Genomic DNA, 25,143 nt, shown 5'->3' with positions numbered 1-25,143 from the left:
GCTGACGCCCGCTGCCATCCGCATCCGATCCTGTGCTGAAATCTGGATGGATGGAAACCCTATTTTTCCATCCGTTCAGTAATCGGAGCGGAGCGGATCTGATGAGAGCGGACAAGCGGTCCGCTCTCCTCCGATCCCCCATAGTGGGCAGCGGGTGCTGAGACACCTCCCTCTCCGCTCTGCAAGCGGAGACGGAGCTGTCATCTGCCCGGCTCAGCGGGGATCGCGGATCGATCCCCGCTGAGCAACACGGATCCGCCTGCGGAGGCGGACCGTGTGAAAGAGGCCTAAAGTTAACTTTCAGACAGCATCTAATTTTGAGACACTTTATACATATGAGACTTTTCAGGATTCAATATTGCCAAGTCATTGTGTACTGAAACCATACAATTCACACTATTAAAAGGTGTTTTATTTTGTAAGACACCGATGCAAATACTGTACAGTTAAAAAGAAATGTACATTTTAAAATTGGTGTGCTAGTCTGGTGGAAAGCGTAACTTTACTTTTGTTCTGGCTTCTGTTGACTTTAGTATTTGTGTCTTATATAGTGACTGCAACAAAGGAAAATGGGACTGTACGGAAGAGAATTGTGAAAGTGTTTGCAGCATTCATGGAGATGGACATATTGCAACTTTTGATGAAATGTGGTTTAGTTTTGGTGGACCGTGCCAGTATACATTTGTAGAAGTGGGTATAAATGTTTTTTTCTTTGTATATATATATATATATATATTTATATTCCTCAGCACATAAAGTGAATTGAGCCTTATTTCATGTAATTTAATGAATTGTAATAAAGAGTGGCGGCTGGTGCTCAACATTTTTTTTTGGGGGGGCGCAAATAAAAAAATGTAATAGGCATTGCTTTGCGGCAAAAAACGCGGTAAAAAAGTATGTGACTTCCAAGAAGTTCCTGCACTACTTTGGTCCGACTTTGATGAGTTTTGCGGTCCGGAGACCTCAAGATTACACAGACATTGCTTCAAGTGTAGTCAAAATTGCGGCAAAATCGTGGCCAAACATTGCAGAAAATTCACGCGACTTTTAGGTCGCAGAAGTGTTAAAGGGGCTAAAGCTGGAAAAAATGCTGCAGCTCTAACTTTTGTTTTGTTGTGGTGCCTTAATGCAACCCATGTAAACACGCATATAATGCAAGACTGGTGTGAATGGGCTTCAAAATCTCTGTGTATCCCAACACTGCATGAAATGATGTACAATAGGGATAAAATATATATATAAAAAAAACTAGTCTACATGAGTGCTTCTAATATGCTTTTGACATTTTCTTGTGCTGGACAGACCTAGCTGGTGGGGTTTCATGTAATGAAATTGAAAAATGTAGGCCACTATAACTGACCTTTTTCTGAAAATGCAAGTTGCCTGGCCTAAATGATTTGCGAGTCAATGACCAAATAAACAAGCTGCAGCTAGTAAAGTAGAAGGCAAGTCAGAACTCATCTGCACACTTTTTCTAGGTCAGTGGCTTTGAACATATAAAATTTCATAGATCAACATTACAGCCAAGCAGCTAGCATGTTCAAAAGGAGAGAGCTTTAATCGCTGACAGCGTCAGACAGTTCAGTGGGGGAGGTCAATTAGTGCAGTCAGGATACAGTCAATTTCATGGGGCCCTTTGGGCCGCAAGACCTTCTTCCCACCCACCGCAGTCCGGACTTTCTGTCTTCAGGTGCTAGGACGAGTCTGTTGAGATCACATGTAGCCGTAGTGCCCAGTCGCTAGTCCATGCAAACTCGATAAGGGCTGGTCGGGGCATCAGCTGCGTTTGTCCGCCGTATCACGTCACCAACACCAGTCCCCCAGCCAGGGGCAGACTGACAACTCATGGGCCCCCCGGGCATTAGAAGATTATGGGGCCCTCAGGCTTAGAGATGGCTGCCATGTGGTCATACACACAGACACACATGCACAGTATTCTACATATACACACATGCAAAGTATATAAACACAGACACACACACACATGCACAGTATATACACACACAGACACACACGCACAGTATATACACACACATGCACAGTATATACACACAGACACACATGCACAGTATATACACACAGACACACATGCACAGTATACACACACAGACACACATGCACAGTATATACACACAGACACACATGCACAGTATATACACACACCTCAAAATCAGCCTGATCTAACACACTCCTGCTGCCCTCATCTTCTTGCATGCTGTAACTTGTAGTGCTCCAGAATCTCACAGGCACATTAGGTGGGAATGCAGGAGAGGAGGACACTGTGCCTGTGTACTGGTGGGCAGGTTATGAGTAGGGAGGTGTAGATAAGATCTGGGGAGAAGTTCAGAACATGTCCTTCCTCCAGAAGCAGTGACACTTCTCACACAGAGAGAGAATCCATCTCACAGCCTCAGAGACAGAGGCCCTGCTAGAGGGAGCACAGCTCCTCTCCTCTCCTCTCCTAAATCTCATTTAGCTCACCCCAGCTTACCTTCAAGCAGGCTACAGCTGGTCCTACAATGCAGGCTGTGTCCCTCCTCTCTCTCCTGTCCTCCAGCTCCTGGCAGTGGCATCTCCTCTTCTAAAGTCAAAAGAGCTGCGCTCTTATGGTCAGTCTGCCCCTGCCCCAGGCAGGAAGCAGAGAGAGCGATGCCCGGCCCAAGCACCACCCCCTACGATGTCGGACGTCCTGATTGGTCCGGGCTGGACCAATCACAGGACGGCAATCGTGAGTGGGAGTGTTTGGGGCGCATCGCTCTGTGCCCTGAGGACACTCTAAAAGGCCGCCAATCACCGTACAAGAAAAGAGACACGCTATGCCAAAACCCCCACCCCCCATCCCATAGCCAGCAATGTGTCTGTGCCAGCTGTGTATTTTCCCTGTTTTGCTTCTGAACATTTTTAAAGTTTATAAGTATTGTAAAATTGTCTTTAATCTAGGGAGAAGAGAAAGACACATTCAGAATATCAGTGCAAAGTGAACCTTGCTGTGAAGGGGGCCTAACTTGTTCTAGAAAAGTTATATTTCAAACACCTGTAAGTTACATTACCGTGCATCTTTATAATGTACATTCAAATTGTTTTTAGTGTTAAACATGTTTAAGCTATTATATTTCAGTCAGAAAAAAATCCACTCTGTTATTTCTTGCCTATTAAAACTCTGAACCTTTTTCCTCCTTTCTTTGGGGCCCTAATTCCCCCCATTTCAAATTGTCCACCTTGATGCACCCGGGGGGGTTCTCGCCTTCTCCGATTGTCATAAATATTTTGTGGCCACGCAACTAGTAACAGCGGTTTGGTGGCTATCTCCCGACAGTACCAATACCTCCACGGTACTGGAGGCTACAATGGTCTCCTCCCTTGAGGCGCTACAGCGTCTTGTATTTAGAGGCCTTAGGGCCCCTTACCCACTTACCCCTTTGATGCTCACCACTATCAGAGCCTTGAAATCTGGCCTTAATTGTGAGCGCATCCCGGAAAAGGCTATTTCTCCTTCTACACCTCTTTGGCTTAACACATCTATGACCCTTTTTTAGGCTACCTAATCCATTTTCCTGGGCCAAATATACTTTCAAATACATCTCACAGATCACTAACAGCACCACCCTGAAGTCATGGCTACAATTATCCTCAGAGTCATCCCCCCTCATTGTTTGTTTCGGTATATGCAGCTCTCCCATGCCTTCTCCACCAAATTTCCACATGCATCCCTAGCTTTGTTCCAGCCTGTCTTGGAGTGAGTACTCCGGGTAGGTTGTACGGAGAAACAAACATCCAGAATTTATGCCCACCTACTATCGGTTGCTCTCCCTACATTGTCTGCCCTGCATTCTAAATGTCAGCATGACATCTGGCACTTGGATGATGGTGATTGGGACGATATTTGGCACCTCCCTTTTCGTATTCTGGTCTCCGCAAGGAACAGATTAATTCAATTCAAGATAGTCCACAGGGCCTATTACATGCCATTAACACTTCATCCCATCTCTAGTCCCTCTCGTCCCTCGGAGTGCTCGAGATGCGGTCATACCCCCGGAGATTTCTGTCACATCTTTTGTTCCTGCCCAGCTATTGGGGCCTATTGGACAGAGATGTTGGCGGTTATTAACGAAGTGAAGGTAACTAAAATTCCATTCAAAATGGAGGTCTGTATCCTGGGCTTAGTGGAAAACTTGATCCCATCTACGACAGAGAGGACACTGGTGGGCCTTCTGCTTTTCTACGCTAGGAAGGCAATTGTGCTGCACTGGAGGAAACAGGCCCCTCCTTCTATTGTCTTCTGGAGAACCATAGTCAATAACAGTCTCCCACTGTACAAGGACACATATGTAAATAGAGGTTGTCCTGCAAAATATCACAAGGTATGGTCTAAGTGGCTGGCAGATCATTCAACTGCCCCGTCATAGTGTGTCCCATAAGTGTTGTGATAGCATAACATAATATTTGTTACCAATCCCTCGCTGGTTGGGTTTCCCTCTGGAGTGTTCGTTTCCAACATGCATTAATGTTTTTAGTTTTCATGTTTAAGTACAGACAATAATGATATGTTCGGCCACACCACACACAATCTTGAGAGCTCTATGTGACAACCAGCTGTTTTCTATGTTTAATTTTTACGCCCCTGCGTGGGCAACACAAGTTTTCCTATTTATTTGGGTTTTGTATATTTTGAAGCTTTGAGTTTTATGTAAAAGTGAAAACTGTTCAAAAAAAATATTAAAAAAAAAACCTCTGAACCTGGAAGTGCTCAGAGCTGTGAATTTCAGGATTCATTCCAGACCAAAGAGCTCAATGAACCTCCACTCTCCATTATGGTTTCCCTTGAGTTGTCTCAGGCTGCAGGAATGCATTGCTTGGCATTTTTCTAAGTGATTGTGTGGTGAATATCTCACTACCATAAACCAGAAGGAGAAAATTAACCACTTCGCCCCTCACACCTATTCACCCCCTATGGACCAGAGCAATTTTTACATTTCTGCTATAGACCTGTTTGCTTGGCAATAGCTTTGTCATTACTAAAGGTAACAAAGTAATACATTAAAAGGCTTTCTTTTCATGATATTATCTTGCAACAATGAATTTTATATATTTTTTTTGCAATCCTAAGACAATAAAATACAACAAAACTAAACAAACACACATTTTCTTTCCAATTTTAGCAGTGTTAGTTTAAAAATAAATAGTGTTACTGCACATTAAATTACACATTTTATTCTGTAATTTGTCCTGTTTACAATGACATTCAAATTATGATTCTGGCGCAAAGAATCGCAAAGATATTTACAAATTAAATCAAGTGTTTTTTTTTTTTTTTAATTTTGTGCTTTTTTAAAATGGGAATGTGTAAATATATGTTAAATGTTTAAAAATGTTAACAAACGAAACATTACAAAAGCATAAATGTTATTAGTAAATAATAGCAGGAAAATAATAGTTGAAGAGAGAAGGAGACTAAGGAGTTTTTTTCAGGGCTGATTTGAGTAAACTAAGGGTTAATAAGAAATATTGAAAAAAATATAAAAATGAATATTAAAATATATGAAAAAAATAAATAAAAATCTTCTCTGAGTATATTGTAAGGCCAGCATTACAATATACTCGGAGAAGAAGTCAGTATACTGGAAGGGGATGTCCCAGAAGCAGGACGGAGAGACTGGATGTGCTACACATGCCCTTTGCACTATGATGATGTTTTTTTTTTTTTGGGCGTGTGTAGCACGCCTAAAGGCTGCAACTAGTTAAAACAAATTATCACCTTGCAGTGACAGGGTTAATTATTGCAATCACTTGATCAGTAACCACTTATCATGGTATACTGATCAAATCAAATCTGATCAAATCTTTGGCACTGTGCAGCCTGTTCATGGAGATAAGAACAGTCTCTAGAGTGTAGACCTGCTCAGATAATAAAAAGTTTAACATCCTCCTGGTACAAGGACCTTTCTGTTCTGTTAATTTAAAGCAGGGCTGTTGGGATGCAACTATCTGCCTTTATGCCCTCTGTCAATGAATAAATGTTTAATAGCATAATAAATTAGGAAAATATGAAAAGTGGAACAGGTCTTATGCTTTGCGGGTAATTTATAACAAATTACCTGTTAAGCACACAGCTAATCTGGGATTAAAAAAAAAACCCTCTTTAAAGTTCTTTAAAGCCGATGTCAGAGTGCTTGCGAGTGCCAAAGAGAAGAGGCTTCAGGGTCGGCTACATGACATTAAGAGAGTCTGCGAGACTAAGCGATTAGGTAAGTAAAAGTCCTTTTTACTGGTACCCTAGCCATAAACTAGCATTAAGGCTGAGTTCACACTTATTGCAAAATGGATGCGGGTTTCCCTGCATTCAATTTGCATGGCAATATCGTTACTGACTCTCAATGGAACAGGTTCACACACCTAGAGGGCGGCTGCGGTCCGCACAGGAAAAGGGTCCTGTGCATCTCTGGCTCAATTTCAGGTCCAAATTCAGGCAAAGATTCAGACCTGATTCGCACCTGAAAACGGAGAACAGGAACGCAACAGACCCTCTGCTGTCAGCTGGTGTGAAGCCGGCCTTAAAGGATAAGTTCTACTTTAGTGACATGTTACACCCATTTTTAGGGTATAACGTGTAACATGTTACTAAATGTGCAGTCCCCCCCCCCCCCCCGGAGGCTCCATTGTGATAGCGAGCCTACACCCGCTGTCACAATTTAAAAAAGGCTGCGTGGGGCTCCGTCCACCCGGCTGCATTATTTATTTACTGTTCTGTGAATGGGAGAGCTACAACTATCATCAGGCATTCTGGCTGATAGCTTGTAATTCTCAATGAACTACCAAGGAACTGATGAGCGCTCTTGGTAGTTCATTGATCTTCATATCATTCAGAAACTGCCTGACTGTACGAGCTACACTGACAGTCTGCAGGAGTCTAAGATTGCACCCGGTAATCATTTTAACTCCAAAGTGCTCATTTATATGTAACGTATTATAGTATAGCAACTGTTCATGAAATAAACACAAAACATAAGATTTTAACTCTCTGTCATAAACAGTTTAAGTGTGGTTAGTCAGATTATTAGGTATTTAATACTGTAGGTGTGTCAATAGTTTAGAATGCTTAAAACAAAGACTCAAGCTATAATAAATATATAATTCCATTTAATCTGAAACAATTATATATTGCAACACACTGTATATATAACAGTAATACTTAGCTTATTGTAAATCTCCTTTTGGAAAAATAAATCTTCATAAGAAAAGCAACTAAAACAAATAAATAACTTGGTAATAAATATTAATTCACCAGATGAAAAAATACCAGATAGCTGGGTATATAGTTTCCACAGCTAAACTGATAATGAAACTGAACACAATTAAACGTAAAGACTAATGTCACATTATGCACTGTGTGACAAGTTACACCTGTATTTAAGGTGTAACATGTAACATGTTGCAAATGGATCCACCAAATGCTAAAACGCTCCCCCCATGGCACTGCGTTTTCTCCCCACAGCAGCTGTCACTTTTGCCTGCACAGCTGCATCATTTATTCACACAGACCTGTAAAGGAATGAGCTACAAATCCCATCTGCCATCACAGCAGATGAATAGTTTTTAATGCGATACAAGTGCAGTGATCACCGCACTCATAATACATTGACACTTCCTCCAACTTTCCAACTGCAACTCTGTACCTTGGTACGGACATAAAGCTAGAGGAAGAGTCTGCAGGAGCCTGTCATTGCACCTGAAATCTCTGATTGTGTGTGCAAAGCTTTGCAGGCTCCTATTAAAATTTTTTTTGTAAAAGGTGGATTCAGCGTTTAAGAAATTATTATACCAATTGGAGGTCAAAAAGCAGGTGTATAATGATCTGAAAAAACATTATATTTTACCTTTGATTGTCAAGAGCTGGGAAATTAGACTTTTTTTGAGAAGAGATTAGATGTCAGGAACCTAATATTACTTGAGTATAGTAGGTTTCTTTTTCTACTGACATTCTTTATATTATTACTTTCCTAGTTCTAACCTGTTATTGAGATATTTTTGTATATACTATACTTTTATGTACTTGAGATGTTACTGCAACTTTAATAATTCATTGACTTTTATTACTGTTCTTCCAATGTGTTGAATCTGTGTAAAATACTACTTCACAGAACTAGCTGCAAGCACAATAATTATTTGAGATTAATAATTTTACTTAAAACTAACATTGTTCTTATGTATATTTTAGGATGTGACAATCACCCTTCAAGATGGAAAAGCCAGAATTGAAATTTCTGAAGATTGCTCACTGAAAAACCCAAAAGATAAATATTCTATTACCACAGTTGGTATGCACATAGTTGTTTGGCATGAACTTGGAATTGTTCTAGTATGGGATAGAAATACAGGCTTAACAATGAAGATGAACTCAGAATGGGCTGTAAGTTTCTTTTTTAAGGTGTTACTGTTTGTGTAGTTTAAATAATTGTACCTAATGATATGTTTTATGATAGCACTAGCAAGTAGTGTGTTGTATTAGCATACTGACAGAATTAAGTAAACTGATTTGGCAATAGCTTTCATTAAAGCATCATTTTTTTTCTTAAATCTGCAGTATAAATATAAGTTAATATATAACTAAAAGCAAAATGTTGTTTGTTTAAAATACAGTAGTGAAGGATTAGGACACCTGCCTGACATCTATTACTCCATGTGCTTCCATTGGGGAGATTTTTTTAAGGTGTTATTGCTTGTGTCATGTAAATAATTGTACCTAAGGACATGTTTTATGATAGCACTAGCAAGTAGTGTGTTGTATTACCATGCTGACAGAATTAAGTAAACTGATTTTGCAATGACTTTCATTTATGCATAAATGTATTTTTTTTTAAATTTGCAGTATAAATATAATTTAAAATATAACTAAAGACAAAATGTCTTTTGTTTAAAATACAGTGGTGGAGGGTTAGGACACCTGCCTGATGTTTATTACTGCCTATGCTTCCATTAGGGAGATTCTTTGACCTGTTTATTGTTCTCACAAAGAATGATGAAAAAAAAAAAAACCTATTATGGTTAAAAATCCTCCCTTACACTATATAGAATGAAAAAAAATGTTTTGACTTTAGTTCTACCTTAAGGCCCATTTAACACTAATAGACCAATCAGTCTTCCTGTCAGTTTTTCAGGCGGATCCGATTGGAACATCCATAACTCTCTATGGAGCAGCAGATGTCAGCGGACATGTGTCTGCTGACTCCCGCCGGCATCTGATCAAATCCCGTCTGATAAAAACAAATTGATGGGAATCTGTTCCCTGTCTGTCCAGCGGATCTGATGAAAACCGGATGGAAACAGAGAAGCAGTCCATTTCCATCCGACCGCCCATAGAAAAGAGAGGGCTGTGCCTGTGTCTGCTCTGCATAGCGGAGCAGACATGGATTTGTCATTCACCTGCTCAATGGGGATCAGCGGACAGATCCCTCGCTGAGCAGGTGGATCTGCTTGGCGGAGTCTGCAAGGGGCCTAAGTGTTAAGCAGTGTATGCCACTATACATGCACTTATCATTACTGTAATACTTACAAATTCAATCAGGCCAGATAGTATAGCTCTCCATATACTTCCAGCATTGTGACAGGAGAGCTGTGCCTCTAAATGAAGCTCCACGGTCATTTGTCTGGCCTTCCGCTTCCCTTGCCCATTCACAGAATGCTTTATATTTTGTTAACCCATGCATAGAATACAAAGCATTTTTTGAATGGGCAAAGGGAAGGAGAGGCTGACAAACAACACTGTGGTTTTTATGTTTGAAAGTAGCAGCTGTCAGAACTTCTCTCTACGTCCTTCTGAATAAATGTGTATATATTATAGAAAGTAAAATCATACTTAAACTGGCATACTAATGTTTAACATATTTTTGCACTGCAGATTAAAAAAAAAATGCATACATCATTTTTTTCAGGATATTCAAGGTTATCCATTGATGATATTGTCTTGCAAAAATGTTTATTATAAGCAATATGTAGACAAGAAGATGTAACAAAACTAAAGAATTGCACTTTTCTCTACTTTAACCAATATTCATTTTTTTTTTTTTAATATAAATCTTTTTTATTGAGTTTTCAACAGAAAGAGTATTACAACAAAACAACAACAAAAAAAAAAAAAACCGAACTACGGTGCCAGGGTCCACACTGACCCGAACTACTAGGCATTACAGGCAGTAAGGCACGGTACCCACGCAGGGGTCCAAATGGGAAACATTAGCAGCAAAGACATCATAAAGGGCAAACATTTCATCCCATGAAACCCGACAACTGCTCAGGGGGCCATCCTGATACAAGACATGCTACAGAGGCACAGGAGGGTGACACCTCAAATTAGACCGACGCGGGCATCCCCGGTCGCCCTAGGGTGAGGGACGAGGCCCGCATCAGCCGCTCGCAGCCGTGGAGGGATCAGAGAGCCACCTCCTCCACACCCTGTCATGTTTCTTCGGGCAGCCTCTATGCGCATACGTGTCTTTGTAAAGAGGAAGTACGGAGTTCACCAGTATCTTCCATTGTAGTACCGTGGGTGGAGATCGTCATCGCCAATGCAAAACAATGGATTTCCTGGCATAATAAAGCAGAAGACCCAGCAACGTCCGATCAGCCACCCGGGGCACCAGGTCGTCAAGCAAACCCAATATGCAGATCCTGGGGCTGGGGTCAAGTTTAACCTGAGAAACCTTTTCAATCAATTGAAGCACCCCGGACCAAAAGTCAGAGAGATGGGGGCAGGTCCAGAATATGTGAATGCCACACCGCCAGCACTCCGGGGAATGAGATGCATGCATCTTGTGGAGACGGTATGGGGTGAGATAGGCTCTATGGACTATTTTAAATTGGATGAGTCTGTCCCTAAGAGATACCAGCATCTTAAAGGGGACCTCCCACACATTAATCCAATCCTCCGAGTCCAAGTCCGGAACGTCCCGGGCCCAGCGATCATGGAGGCCAGAGAGCTCCGGAGAGCGGACTCGGAGAAGGTGGGCATACAGAGCCGACACCGCTCGCTCCGAGCAGTTGTGTCGCAGAACCCGTTCCAGGTCCGATTGCACCAGCTGAGCACTATTGGGCGGGAACTGGGCCTTGAAGGCATGAGAGAACTGCAGGTATCTGAACACTAGGGATGGCGGGACATTAAACGTATTGACAAAGTGGGACAGTGGAGGGAAGGTGAGATCAGGCGACACATCCGAGAGTTTCTTGATGTTGAATTTAGTCCACACCAGCGGGTCAGGAAGGGAATAGAGATGCGGCAAATCAGGATTGTGCCACAGAGGCGCGTTGGGGGAGACCGCCGTGCCCGGATAACCCTCGAGCCGCAGCCCGAGGTTCCAGGCTCGCAGTACCGTGGACATGGAGGCAGTGAGCCCGAGCGGGGCCTTGGGGCCCCTAAACAGCGTGTGGGTGAGTGCCTCCACCGCAAACGCAGAGTTGTATAAATCAGGATTCAGCCACCAAACGGCCGTGACCAGTTGAGATGCTAGGAAGTATTTGTGGCAATCTGGGAATGCCAGCCCCCCCTGGGAAAGGGGGCGCATAAGGGTGGCAAATTTATACCTAGGCGGGCGCGACCCCCACAAGAAAGAGGAAAATAACCTATTCAGTGCCGTGAAAAAGGACTTAGGTATCCATTGCGGGGAGTGGCGAAAGAGGTACGTAAATTTAGGCAATACCTTCATCTTCACTAGATTAATGCGACCTAGAAGGGAAAGGGGTAGGTTCTCCCATGCCTTCAATCTCGCCCTAACTACGTTGACCACCGGGTCCAGATTAAGTGAAATAAAGGCGTCGACATCCCGAGACACCCGCACACCCAGGTACACCATGTCCTCTACCCATTGCAACTGAACATCCGGCGGTGCCGAGCGTCTGGCCCCCTGGTCGATCGCCAACAGCTGCGACTTAGACCAGTTGACCCTCAACCCGGTCACCTTGGAGAAGGTGTCCAGAACGTGCAGCGCCCCCCGGAGGGAAGAGTCTGCATTATTCAAGAACAGTAGGGCTACCCTCTCCTCCAACCCGGCAATCCGCAGGCCCCTGACATGCGGGGAAATGCGGAGGGCCTCCGCCACCGGCTCCATGGCAATGGCAAACAAGGCCGGAGAGAGGGGGCAGCCCTGTCGTGTGCCCCTGGATAGGTTGAACCTAGAGGACAACTGTCCACCCAAGCGAATAGCAGCCACTGGTGCACTGTATATGGTTTGTAACCAACGGATGAAGATTAGGGGAAACCCCATTCTCCGGAGATTCTCCCACAAGAAAGGCCACTCCACCGAATCAAATGCCTTTTCTATGTCAAGTGAGGCCACCACTCTAGTCCCTACATTGAGATGCTGTGCTTGTAGGTTGGTGTACATTCTGCGAAGGTTAACGTCTGTGGACCTATGAGCCATAAAGCCCGTTTGGTCCTGATCCACTATCGAGGGAAGTAAGGGCTGGAGTCTAGTAGCTAGCAACTTGGTCAGAATTTTCAGGTCATTGTTGAGTAGCGCGATAGGCCTGTAAGAGGCGCAGAGCTTGGGGTCCTTAGGGGGCTTGTGAATAAGGATGACATGTGCTTCCGCCATCGAGGGGGGCAAGGATCCCCCCTCAAGGCACCCGGTGAAGGTCGCGGCCAGCAGCGGGGCCAGGAGTCCCGAGTGTGTCTTATAAAATTCTATGGGCAGGCCGTCCGGGCCCGGGGCCTTGCCACCTGGTATGGACGAAATTATGGCCAAAACCTCGTCAGTCGTGACCGGACGCACCAGCCAATCTCTCTCCCGGTCCGAGAGCCAGCCCAGGGCCACTGGGTCCATGAGGGAGTGTAAGTCAGTTGGGCTAAAGTCCGGGGGAAGAGTGGTGGTGTAGAATGTGCTATAGTATGATCTAAAGGCTTCCAGTATGTCCTCGGGAGAGGTAAGGGCCTCCCCTGTGGGAGAGGTGAGCTCCGGAACCACCGTCTGGGGTGAATCATGTTGAGAAATCAGCGCCAGAAACCTACCATTCCTGACCCCCTGTTCGAAAAAGGACTGGCGGGAATGGTACATTGCCAACCTCGTAATCTCCGACATATGTAGATGCAAATCCCTCTTTTTCGCCTGCAACGTCTCGAAGTTGGCGGCCGAGGGGTCCAGGCCATACATGGCAGTGGCGCCCTCCACCTCCCCCTCCAGACAGGTCAGCGTAGCTGAATGCTGGACCTTGACCGCCTTAATGGTAGACATATAGTGGCCCCTGGTGTAAGCCTTGAAGGCGTCCCATACCACTCTGGGCGTGGACGTCTCTGCGTTATTCTTCCAATACTCATAGAGCCACAACGTGCCGCAGTAGAATGCAAGGTAAGCTCCAAGGGGCAGTGATCAGACAGCCCTGCCGGCAAATACCGTGCCGACACCACATCAGATAGCACCGCTATTGGCGAAAGCTAGGTCAATTCTGGAGGAGGTCTTGTAAGAAGCCGAGAAGCAGGAGTAACCCCTCTGATCGGGGTGTTTCCAATGCCAGATCTCCGTCAACCCTGCGGCCTCCGACCAGTGTAATAGATCCTCCGAAAAGGATTTAGGGGTGGACGGCCTGTCCAGGGACGGGGAGAGAATGGCGTTGAAATCCCCCATCCAAAGCAGCCTGGCAGGGCAGTACGGGGAGACCCAGTCTAAGACAGAGTACAACACATCAGGTTTAAAGGGCGGGGGTACATACAGGCCCACTATCACATACCTACGGTGCCACAGAGTGAGAACTAGCACAACATAACGGCCCAGAGGGTCCGTATGCACCGCCTCCACCTCACAGGGAAGGGACTTTCCAATTAAGATCGAGACCCCCCTTGCGTAGTTGGAGTAGGAAGCATGGAACGACCTGTGCACCCAAGGTTTCTTGAGGGACAACAGTTTGCTGCCCACCAGATGCGTTTCCTGTAAAATTACTATCGATGGTTTGTGGGAATTTAAATACTGAAACATGAGAGCGCGTTTAAATTTTGAATTGAGGCCCCGAACATTCCAGGAGAGGACGGAGAAGGTTTGCAGGTCACGTGAGGTCATGACAACTGTACTGGAAGAAAATGGGAGAGGACCTTGTGGGAACCATCGTCAGCATCTGAGGAGCAGCAAGAGCAGGCAAACCCAAGCACCGTAAACACAACTGCAGAACAGGGGACACATTTACACAATCAAACAGAACAAAAACACCCAAGCACAGAGTGCCTATCCTGCCAAGCCCCAGCATTCCCCCAAGAAAAACAGGACGGACCAAACTAGTCCCCCCCGGGGGGAGCCAGGGATAGCTTATACCCCAAAAAACAACCAAACACAGAGTCCAGAACCGCTGTTAGGCCCAGGGCATCAGCCTCAGCAGTAGGGGGGGTCACACCGACTCCACCAAACAGGGGGGGAGCCGGGGTGGGCAGCACAGATGAAATATCCAAAAAAATAGAAAAGGAAAATCCCACCACAAAAAAACAAAAAGACCAGCGGGGGATTCTATGTAGCAGTGTGCATCTCGGCAGCCGGTCCAGCTCCATACAGTGAGCTACAGTGAACAGTCAGAGATGAGCAGCGGCAGTACGTATGGCACATACAAGGAGGAGGGGGGGTCCAGGAGAGAAAAATGAGGGGGGGGAGAAAAGTGTCAGGAAGGTAGGGAACAAGGCCAATAGAGGGCAATCCGAGTCATAAAAGCCATATAAAATGGGGGGGGGGGGGAGGGCAACAGTAGAAAGGGGGGTATACTTGCGCAGCTCAGGTGTGGGGGGAATCCGGATCAGCGAACGTCCAGCCAGGAGGCCGCCAGGTCAGGAGTATCAAAAAATCTGGTGCGATCCCCGTCGATCACTCGGAGTCTGCTGGGGTAGAGTAGAATGTACTTGATACCCAGATCGCAGAGACGCTTGCGGATGTCAGTGAACTGGCGGCGCTTCTGTTGCACCTCAGGGGAATAATCCGGGAACAGCATAATGCGGGCATCCTTATAGCGGAGTTCTTTCTTGGCTCGGGCCGCAGCCAGGAGACGGTCACGGTCCCGGTAGTTGAGAAGGCGCAGCAGGAAAGGCCTGGGGGGTGCTTCGGGAATCGAAGGAACCGCGGGGACCCTGTGGGCCCTCTCCACCACAAAGGTCGGCGGCATAGCGGGGAGGTCCAGCAGCTGCGGCAGAAAGGTCTCAGCAAATTCCGCAGGCCTGGGGCCTTCCGCACGTTCCGGCAGCCCCAAGATGCGGATGTTGTTCCTTCGCAGGCAGTTTTCGGTGTCAATCGCCCTGTCTTGGAGAGCCTTAACCTGCACTTGCAGAGCATGGAGGTCTCTGGAATCTTCCCTGGTGTTATTCTCCAAGCGGGAGATGCGGTCCTCTGCTTCAGACACCCGCGAGCGGAATTTGTCTAGATCGTGCCTGATCAGGCTAATGTCCGTGGCCAGGTTATCTATTTTGACCGTAAGGGTGTCCTTGCATGCCTGTATCGCCTCTAGGATATCCGATGGAGAGGGATCCCGCTGCCGGCTGGGGCCTGCCTCCGTCTGAGTACTAGCCGACATGCTGGAGGGAGAAGGCCTCGTGACCAAGATGGCCGCCGAGCTTCCCGGGGGACAGGGAGAAGAAGCGGGCGTAGCCGAGGATCTAAGCCGCCCAGGCGATAGCGGAGGTGCCCGCTGCTTACCGCTCATCTTCTTGGGGGGACCCAGGGTGGTAAAAGGGGGTGCCAAGGATAATCGGGTAGCTCAATGAGGCAGAAGGATGAGATCAGGATCGGAGCTCCGGCGTCGCATGTCCACTCAGTCTCACATCCCGGTCACGCCCCCAACCAATATTAATTTTAAATCAACTAGTGCCACTGTAGAGAAAAAGGAACGCAGTGCATCTTTAATCTATATTAAGTAAGTAAAGTGTGTATATATATATATATATATATATATATATATATATATATATATATATATATATATATATATATTTGTATATATATATTTTTTTATGCAACGCTAAATTAACAAGCAAAATTAATGAAAAGGAAACAAATATTAGTTAAAAAAATTTAAAAATCAGCAGAAAAATAATTAGGAGAGAAAAGGAGGAAGCAGTTAATTAGGGTTGATTAGTGTGATTAGTGTTAAATAAGAACAAATTTTTCTTAAAAACATATTTTACTGTTAGAGTTGTTTTAACTGACATCATATGCTTATCAAAGCCCCCCTTAATTTGCAGTAAAATGAAACAGTATATACCGCAGACCAATAATGTTGCTACATGCTATTTCTCAATAGAGCTGAGCAGTGGGGTTGATTTACTAAAACTGGAAAGTACAAATTATGGTGCAGCTCTGCATATAAACCAATCAGCTTTAAGGGTTTTTTTTTGCAAAGTTCAATTGAACAAGCTAAACTTAGAAGCTACCATGCAGAGCTGCACCAGATTTTGCACTCTCTTGTTTTAGTAAATCAACCCCTCTGTTCTGAACTCTGTTCAGAAGCTTTATTATAGCAGAGCAGATCAAGTCTTGGGTGTAATTTGACAGGTCACATTTGGTGGCAAGTGCTGCAATAGAGGAAAAAAAACAAAAGGGTGTAAGGTATATATCCAGAGTTCTATATTGAGGTTTTTTTTTAAGGGCACACACCATACACCAAATCATCAGGTAGGTAATATTGCTAACAGCCTAAACAATGCTGCATCTAAAACCTGTGCTGTAAAGACGTTTTTTTTTTTTTTTTGATTTTCCATTTTTTTTTTCTAAACTGCATTTGTTGGAAGGTTGCTTAAAGTTTCTGTTTGTTTCTGTCTTTGTATGAAGGTAAATTTCACGTCAATAATTTTGGCTATCCTACTTTGTAAAAATACTTCTACCTTATTATACAAAGCTGTTATGCCTAAAACATGATTTCGCATAGAATAGAAATTTGTGCAATGCTTGTATATTTATTTTTATAAATCAGGGAAAAGTTCGTGGACTCTGTGGTAATAACAACAAAGATAAGAGGGATGATTTTACTACTAGAAGCGGCAGCAAGGTTACCAGTGCCAAGGATCTAGGAAACAATTGGAAGGATGATCCATCATGCCAAGACACAGAGGTCCGGAAATCCCCATGTGATGCAAATCCTAATTGTAAACCTTGGGCATTAAGAAAATGTCAAATAATGAAGGAAGAGTTATTTAAAGAATGCCACTCAAAAGTGAGTTTTTATTTGCATACTTTCAATTTGGGTTACATTTTGATTTCCTTTTTAAAAATATTTACTTTGAAAACAAAAGCAGCTTCTCTCTCCCCCTCTCTTTTTTCTTCCTCCTAGTTGCTTCCTTTTCCTTCTTCTTTCTAGTGTCCTCTTTGACACAATCTACCACATTACGTTAACTATTTTTGTGTTCCTATTTTTGTGACCGAAAAGCTCCTTTTTTGTGCAAGCGTAACCTTATGTCAGATGAGCTGGTTCTCTCGGAGACTCCACCGAGGTCTGGCCTTGTTTTTCATCTCTGTACAATGTCACCTGGTCAACCCCAAGTATCGCTCTGGATTTCACTTTGATTTTAGTTCACAACTGCCTGGATTCTGAAGTGCACCTCTGAATGTGCATTTAAACCTGAAGTTAGTAAGCCTATTTTCCCTAGCAGAATATAGCCTTTTTTGGGACTTTGTCTTTAGGCCAATTTTCTGTTTTTGTTTGTGCAATGCCTATCTGACTGAAATGTGGATGACCTGATTCATTGATACTGCCAGTTTATGATTCTGATATCTATTTTCTGGTAAAAATGTATTTCAATAAAAATATTGTAAAAGAGAAACAGGAGCAGCTCTAGTCCATGGCACTTAAAGCATGTAACCCACATCTACTGCCAGATGTCCTCAATCTGAGATCTCCATCTTACATAATTGTGCAAATATTAGGACTACCAATCAATATGGAGAATTTTGTTGGGGACAGCTATTTAAAATGTTCACTCTATTGAGAGGGAAAGAAAGCTTTGGGTTGATTTACTAACAAATTAGAGACAGTTTAGATTACCAAGTGAATCTTCATTGATCTTATTGAATGAGCTAAAGCTGTGTTCACTTCAATCATGTGCAAACACAAATCCTTTTTTTAAAGTTTTCTTTTCACAGGATTGGGTAAACATTTTACCTACTGAGCTAAATTAATACAAAACTTAGTGAACAACCTCTATTCCTTTAGTAAATCTACTCGTGTGTTATGAAATACAGTTTGTGAAAGGATATATGAAAAATATATTACCAGCATTCATCTACTGAGTGAGACTAAATTAAATATCACATTTTTCACTTCTTCAAGTTCTCAGCGGTCTAATTCTTCTTTCTTTGGTAGCTTCATCTCAATATTTTAGTCCAGTTAAAGTGACTTAAGGTCTTGTTTCTCTTTCTTTCTTTTTTTTGATCTTTTATTGAATATATTCTTTCTTTAACAAATTATATTAAGTAAATTAATTTTTACTGCAACCTTAATGCTTTCATTACTTAGATGATGAAATTTACTATTGCTTTATAAATGTAGTAGATGTAATAGACTTATTATGTAACGTTTTATATTCATGAGGGTGGTAATTTTTGTTGGTTTCCCATATTTTATGCATGTTATGTCATATAATTTCTAAGTATGGTGGTTGAGAGATGTTATAATGCTAATATGTGTATTTCATGGTGGTTTTAGAATGCAAAAAGTGCTTCAACACAGAAAGCATATTGCAATTGTATAACTGAATTGCGCTCTAAAGAGCTGCCAATATGGAAAGATGGGGAGGCCATGTGCTTGTCTTTCCAAACCATAATAGGCCCCATGCCTGCAACATGGGGGGGGGGGGTAACTCTGCAGTTGGCTACTGCCCCCACCCCAAATATATCCAATGCCCATGTTGATTGGAACAAGGGCCTCATCCCCACATCCATGATTCATTGGATGTGGGGTCTGTGTGGGGGACTTACCAGATTCTGAAAATCGCTGAATATCTAACTCTCCCATCCACAGGAATGAGTGAAGGATACATAGTATCCCTTGTTACTCATTTACAAAAAAAATCAAAATAAATTAATTAACTCACATATGCCACAGAAAACATATTTAAAAACAACAGGAAAATCCCACATTGTAAATCCAACATCAATCATGTTATCCAGTGATTTAAAATCATTGTCAATTGCAATGAATGATACCTCTCTGACTCATTGGGACGAACACCATAACCCAATCCACTCTCGCTGCAAATCACAGCTCGCAGCTCCAGCTGGCAGCTAAATGTCAAGAAACAAGCTTATTAATGTCATTTCCCAAAGATGGTCATGACCATATTCAGTCAATGACTTTATCTGGATTGCCCGCCAGCTTGTTTCAAATTTAAATCAAGCTGGCAGGAGGTTGTCCTGAAGTTTCGCTTAGTGGTGGTAATAATACTGCCACTAAACTAATTACTTGGGCTGCAAGAAGTTCGGGAAGGAAGGCAATATGGCCATTTAATTTGCCTGTCTGGGGAACTGTGAACAGCTCAGGTTTGAGTAGAAATTATTGTCAACCCTAACCAAAGTTCATCCCTAATTAAATATTAAAAGGCTGGTAAGCAGCCAACTCAGTGCTGGTAGGGAGAAACAAAATAATTTGTTAAGTGAAAAATGAGTATGTCAGGCTAACCCCACTTGAATACAGCACTTACAAAACAAACTGTTAGGGGCCATGCACACTAGGTGGCTGAAAAAATTCCAGAAACTTTTGCAGAAAAAGCAGTATAAAAATTACACATAGTGACTCATGTTGCACAAGAATTTATGAGCATTGATGGGCATTTTCTTTTATAAGCATTTTTTCCTAAACATTCCCCTCTGCTCATTTTTCACTGTGATCAATGTACACTTGAAAATGGCGAACGCTCCTAAACACAATGTTTTTGCATGTTTAGGTGCATGTATGAGCTTTTATGCATGTCAAGCACTTTATCTGCCCAACAGCTCCTCTTAAAGTGATTCTGATTGGGTATTTTCATTGGAAAATGCTTCTCTGCAAATATACTTGTAAACACCCTTATGGACAAACAGGCTACCATAGACCTGCTTATATATATAAAAAAGTTAATATTCTTAGCCTGGCTATTCCATGTATGTTTTTAGGGTTTTTTCTGATTAAATACATTTTTGGTTTCTGGTTAATTATTTTAAAGTGTATTTTTTTTTTTTTTTTATTCAGGTTGATCCAACAGTTTATTATGAAAAGTGTATTGAAGAAGCATGTGTGTGTGATATGGAGGGGAAATATCTTGGGTTTTGTTCATCTGTTGCATTATATGCACAGGCCTGCCTAGAAAATGGAGTATGTGTTAACTGGCGGAACCCTGATCTTTGCCGTAAGTATCAATTTTAGCTAGTATGACGTATACAGTAAATGTTAAAGGTAAATTCCACTTTCTTCCACAATATTTTGTTAAATTATATAGGCAAAGTTACGTCAGATGTATCAAATGGTTACAAATATGAGATTACTCCTTACAATACTGTGGTTAAAAAAATCTAGGGGAACCTATACAATGGGTCAAAAGGTATAATAGTACAAAGATTAGAGGAAATCATAGAGTGGAGATTGCTTGTTCCCATCCCCCCTGATATTTGTGGCTCAAAAATGCAAAAAAAAGAGCAAGTAGAGGAGCGGATGATGGATAGAAGGAGAACTTCATCTCCTCTCCCCACACTAGGGTCTTCAACAATAGATGAGATGTTAGACAGGAGGGGGTCTAAGTGCAACTCCACTTATAATAAAAAATAGTAAAACATCTATATATTTGCTATACAAGCCATTTAGAAGTAAAGGTGTTGTAATTTTTTAAAACTATGAAAAAATGTATGGGTCCCTTCATTCTAATATGGAACCTTGGATGAATTCTGTACAACATGGGTGTTTAAAGCACCCCCAGAAATATATTTGGGATGCTAAAAAAATTTCAGGCATCCCCCACAATATTTTTGTTTTCCTTTTGGTAAAATGATTACTCAGACTTATGCTCTTCTAATATGATGCTGACACTGAAGCTTTCCTCATGAGATTGCTTAGGTTTGCTCAGGTGGTTATAATTAAGGCTTACTTTTGGAGGTGACAGGGTGAAACAAACAGCTATTTCATGAGAGAAAGGAAACCTCAACAAAATTAGCTAATTATTGTAATATACATTAATCAACTAAATGGGGTTGTTTTTTCCCCCAAAAAAGTCAAGTTACACTTTAACTATAAGAGAAATGGACTGTTACAACCACCTTTCTTTTCCTTATTTTAATTTCTGCACTTTGCATAAACAGGCCTCAGAATGCCTAATAATAATATTTCCAGTATTTAGTGTTAGTGTTCATATCCCTATTGAGTGCTAGATATCTGTCTCCAGGTAATCTCTCTACAATTATCCACACCACTAAAAGGGTTTCAATATGAAGTAAAATGAAATGGAATTGATTGAATAATGGAATAGCGACTGTTTACTTTGATCGTTGTTTATTTATAAGTAAAGAATCTAAAATGTTATTGTTGTTCATTTTTCTTATTTCAGTACTTTTATATTGTTTATCTTTTTCATGTAGCGGTGTTCTGTGATTATTATAATATATATGGAGAGACTACTTGGCATTATGAGCCTTGTGGATCAGCACAGGTGCAAACATGCGGTAACCAAGAAATTTTTAGCAGCTATTCAGCTTTGCTAGAAGGTAAGATAAAAAAAATAAAAAAAAAATGTTGAGAAAGAAAAAAAGGTTTAGGGTGTTTGAATCACTGACATCTGTTAGCTTTAACAACATACTGTATTGTAATGAAATATTATACCTTTTGATTAGAGCTAAATTAATGTGCATTAGATTGTAGGCAGTTGTTTTTATTGGTTCTACCTGGCATCACTTCTATACAACTAAAGTTGACCAAATTGTTTTTTAGTGTGGCCCTCTAAATCTGTCAGTAATTGTCACATGATTTTTAAGGAAACCTAAATAGGAACATATAGGAAAAGATGTTATTGTGGGACTAAATACACCTCTGGTGACCATCAAATGATATAACATCTGACTTGTATAAAAATGACAAATTGTATTGGCAGTTAATTAAAACCTTTGAAAACTTCATAAAGTATTGTAACACGGTAGTTTGTTAAACTTTCGGTGTATTTCTTGAATTGGGGTCTAGGCGTTTCACGGCCACACCGCTTCCTCAGGACTCACAAGGATCAATACAATCAAAGTTGTTAATCACAATCATAAAAGCACTACTACAAAGAAAGAAGAATAACACAAACGAATGATATATACAAACAATGCGATTTAACATCAGTATAATATATATATTAAATTAGTTGTAAGATCTAGTACTTAGACACTGGTCTAAGCAGTCAATGCTCTGGTGCTTCTGTGGGATCAGTACAACCTGATCTGTACCTTTACTCCTCTGAATCTCTTTCCTCATCTACTCTGCAGGATTGTGATAAGGGGCATTCCAGTTAGAAATAGCTCCAAACTGGCCCAGATGGATATGGTATTCTGATATGATCAAACTGCTGACAGACACTCCATGGGCTCTTCTAGTAGTTCAACTGGATCTTCTATCTCAAAGACCAGTTACCACTGTGCTTCATGGTCCCTGGCTTTAATGGCACGACTGTTTAAGCCCAGGTATTGAGAGAATGGAACCTCTCTGATTTGGCAATTTCAAACGTTAAAAGCTAGGAAGTCTACTACGGAAAGAATACTTTATATGGCATAAAGAATGATGTTTTCACCCCAGAAATCTTAATCGTTATGCAGTTGGGCCCGGAATAACATTTGGCCCTGAGTACCATAATGGGTCAAATATAGGGTGAATCTCATATAGCTCCTCCTGTGCAGCAAACTATAACTCTGTGGGATTTTAATTTGGCTCTGTTGGCTCTTCAAAGACTGAATTTTGAACCTATAAGAGATATTCCTCTTTTCCCCCTACTCACAAGGTTGCTTTCCTCGAATCCTCGGCAGCTTTATCTTATAAAGTACTCTTTCTTGTTTTTGCACAGAGATAAATGTTAAGACACAGAGCCTCCTTCTTTCCTAAGGTAGTTTCAGCATGCCACCTCAATTAGGATATTGTTCTGCCTTCTCTATTTTACCTTCTAGTACATCAGAAATACATTTATTTTATTTGTCTCATTGTAGTTTGTTCTGTGGCAGTTCCTCTACCAGCCACCTCAACCATTACCAAAAAAGCTCTCTTTTTGTCATCCCTGATTGTCCCCATAATGGGGAACCAGCTTATCTTGCCATCATTTACAGGTGGTTCAGACAGATTATTGTTTAAGCCTATGGTCCTAGATATCAGGTTCCACCCTTTTCTGGTAAACCTTACTCTTCTCAATCTGTGAGCTCTTGTTTTTTCAGCGTTAGGCCAGATTTGCAAGGCTAGTCTTCTGTTCACACATGTTTTACTAGGCAAATGCCTCATCTGATGCCAGCTTGGGGTGTACTGTCCTTCAGGCAGCTCCCAGTTATGTTGTTTTATTAAATCCCTAGTGCTGCAGATGCAAAACTGCCTTGCCACTGGTTAGTTTTTTTGGGGTATAGTTCGAAATGATTTGGGCGTATGACGCTCTTGAATTTAAATTACACCTACTCATTCACCCCAAAAAAGTGTAAAAAATAAATAAAACCAGTAAAGAGGTTTTTAACAAACCCTTAATAAAATACCTCCAATGTGTCTTCTTCCTATGATTTTGTCTCCCTCTGGTTCTTCTCTCTCTGGTGATGTCTTCTTCCTCCGGTTCTTCTCACTGCACTGATGTCTTTTCCTTATGATTCTTCCCCTGGTTCTTCACTCTCTGCTGTCTTCTTCCTCCAGATCTTCTCTCTCCGCTGTCATCTTCTTCCTCTGGTTCTTCCTCAAGTTCTTCTCTCGATGCTAGCACCTGCTGTTGTGTTAGCTCCAGCGTGTGCTAGCGTCACTGAAGTCACCACCCCATCATGCCCCGGGTGGTGATGTCACAAGGGGGCAGGGATGACATAACCAGACGGTGACGCCCCATGGCTGTATAAGTAATGGCACATTCTCAAGCTAACACAACAATGGGGGAAGAATCAGAGAAAGAAGATGACGGCGGAGAAAGAAGAACTGGAGGAAAAACCAGAGGAAGAAGACAGCGGAGAGAGAAGAACCGGAGGAAGGAGAAAGCAGAGAGAGAACAAGGGGAAGAATTAGAGGGGGAAGACATCAGTGTAGAACTGGAGGAAGAAGACATTACCGGAGAGAAAAGAACCGGAGGGAGAAGAAATCAGGGGGAGAAGACACATCACACTGGAGCTATTTTAATAAGGACTTGTCAAAAACCTGTGTACTTGTTTTATTTATTTTTGACACTTTTTTGGGGGGGTAAATGAGTAGGGGTACAATGTACCCCTACTCATCCACATATGGTGGGGGCCAGATCTGGGGTCTTCCTTTGTTAAAGGGGGCTTCCAGGTTCCGATAAGCCCCCTGCCCGCAGACCCCCACAACTACCACCCAGGGTTGTCTGGAAGAGGCCCTTGTCCTCATCAACATGGGGACAAGGTGCTTTGGGGTGGGGGCACAGAGACTCCCTGCCTGAAAGCACCCACCTCCCATGTTGAGGGAATGTGGCCTGGTATGGTCCAGGAGGGCTGACCTGCCGGGCTGCGTTCTCAGATAAGGGTCTTGTGTGGATTTTGGAGGGGACCCCACACCATTTTTTTTACTATGGCGTGGGGGTTCCCCTTAAAATCCATACCAGACTAAAGGGTATGGTATGGTCTTGGGGGGGACCCCACACCGTTTTTTAATTTTGATGTGGGGTTCCCACCCTCAGGATTCATACCAGACTCAAAGGGCCTGGTATTCGGATCAAAGTCGGATCAAAGTCAGATCATTGAAATTACATGGAAGTTGGACATGAAGTCGTAGAGTAAAGTCAAAGTTTAAGTCATCTGACTTCCACATCGGAGCAGTGTGAACCCTGCTCTAATCAATGAAGAAGAGGAAGCAGGAGATTAAAATAAATACATTTATGTGAATGTGTGCAATTTTTTTTAACCCTTTCACACACCCCCTCCTCCTGTGGTCATTTTGGGGGTGTATGTACTGTCCTGGTATTTTTATTTGAAATGTTTTATAACAGAAAGTAAGGGAAACTTTTTTATTATTTAAAACTTT

General features: G+C 42.5%; 1 protein-coding gene across 1 annotated transcript in view; it reads left to right on the top strand.

Annotated features, from left to right (window-relative positions):
- Window positions 1-25,143, top strand: part of MUC19 (mucin 19, oligomeric) — a gene marked incomplete at both ends in the record, with an annotated part of 113,916 nt that overhangs the window by 67,503 nt on the left and 21,270 nt on the right. The window contains 6 exons of the mRNA XM_082256303.1: window positions 552-690; window positions 2,941-3,036; window positions 8,216-8,407; window positions 16,921-17,160; window positions 20,170-20,326; window positions 21,546-21,671. Of these exons, the coding sequence (XP_082112429.1) occupies window positions 552-690; window positions 2,941-3,036; window positions 8,216-8,407; window positions 16,921-17,160; window positions 20,170-20,326; window positions 21,546-21,671 (950 nt within the window). The remainder of the gene's footprint in view (window positions 1-551; window positions 691-2,940; window positions 3,037-8,215; window positions 8,408-16,920; window positions 17,161-20,169; window positions 20,327-21,545; window positions 21,672-25,143) is intronic.

Source organism: Pelophylax lessonae (genome assembly GCF_965119305.1).
Source record: "Pelophylax lessonae genome assembly, chromosome: 4".
NCBI lineage: Eukaryota > Metazoa > Chordata > Amphibia > Anura > Ranidae > Pelophylax > Pelophylax lessonae.
This window is presented reverse-complemented; position numbering and strand designations above follow the sequence as displayed.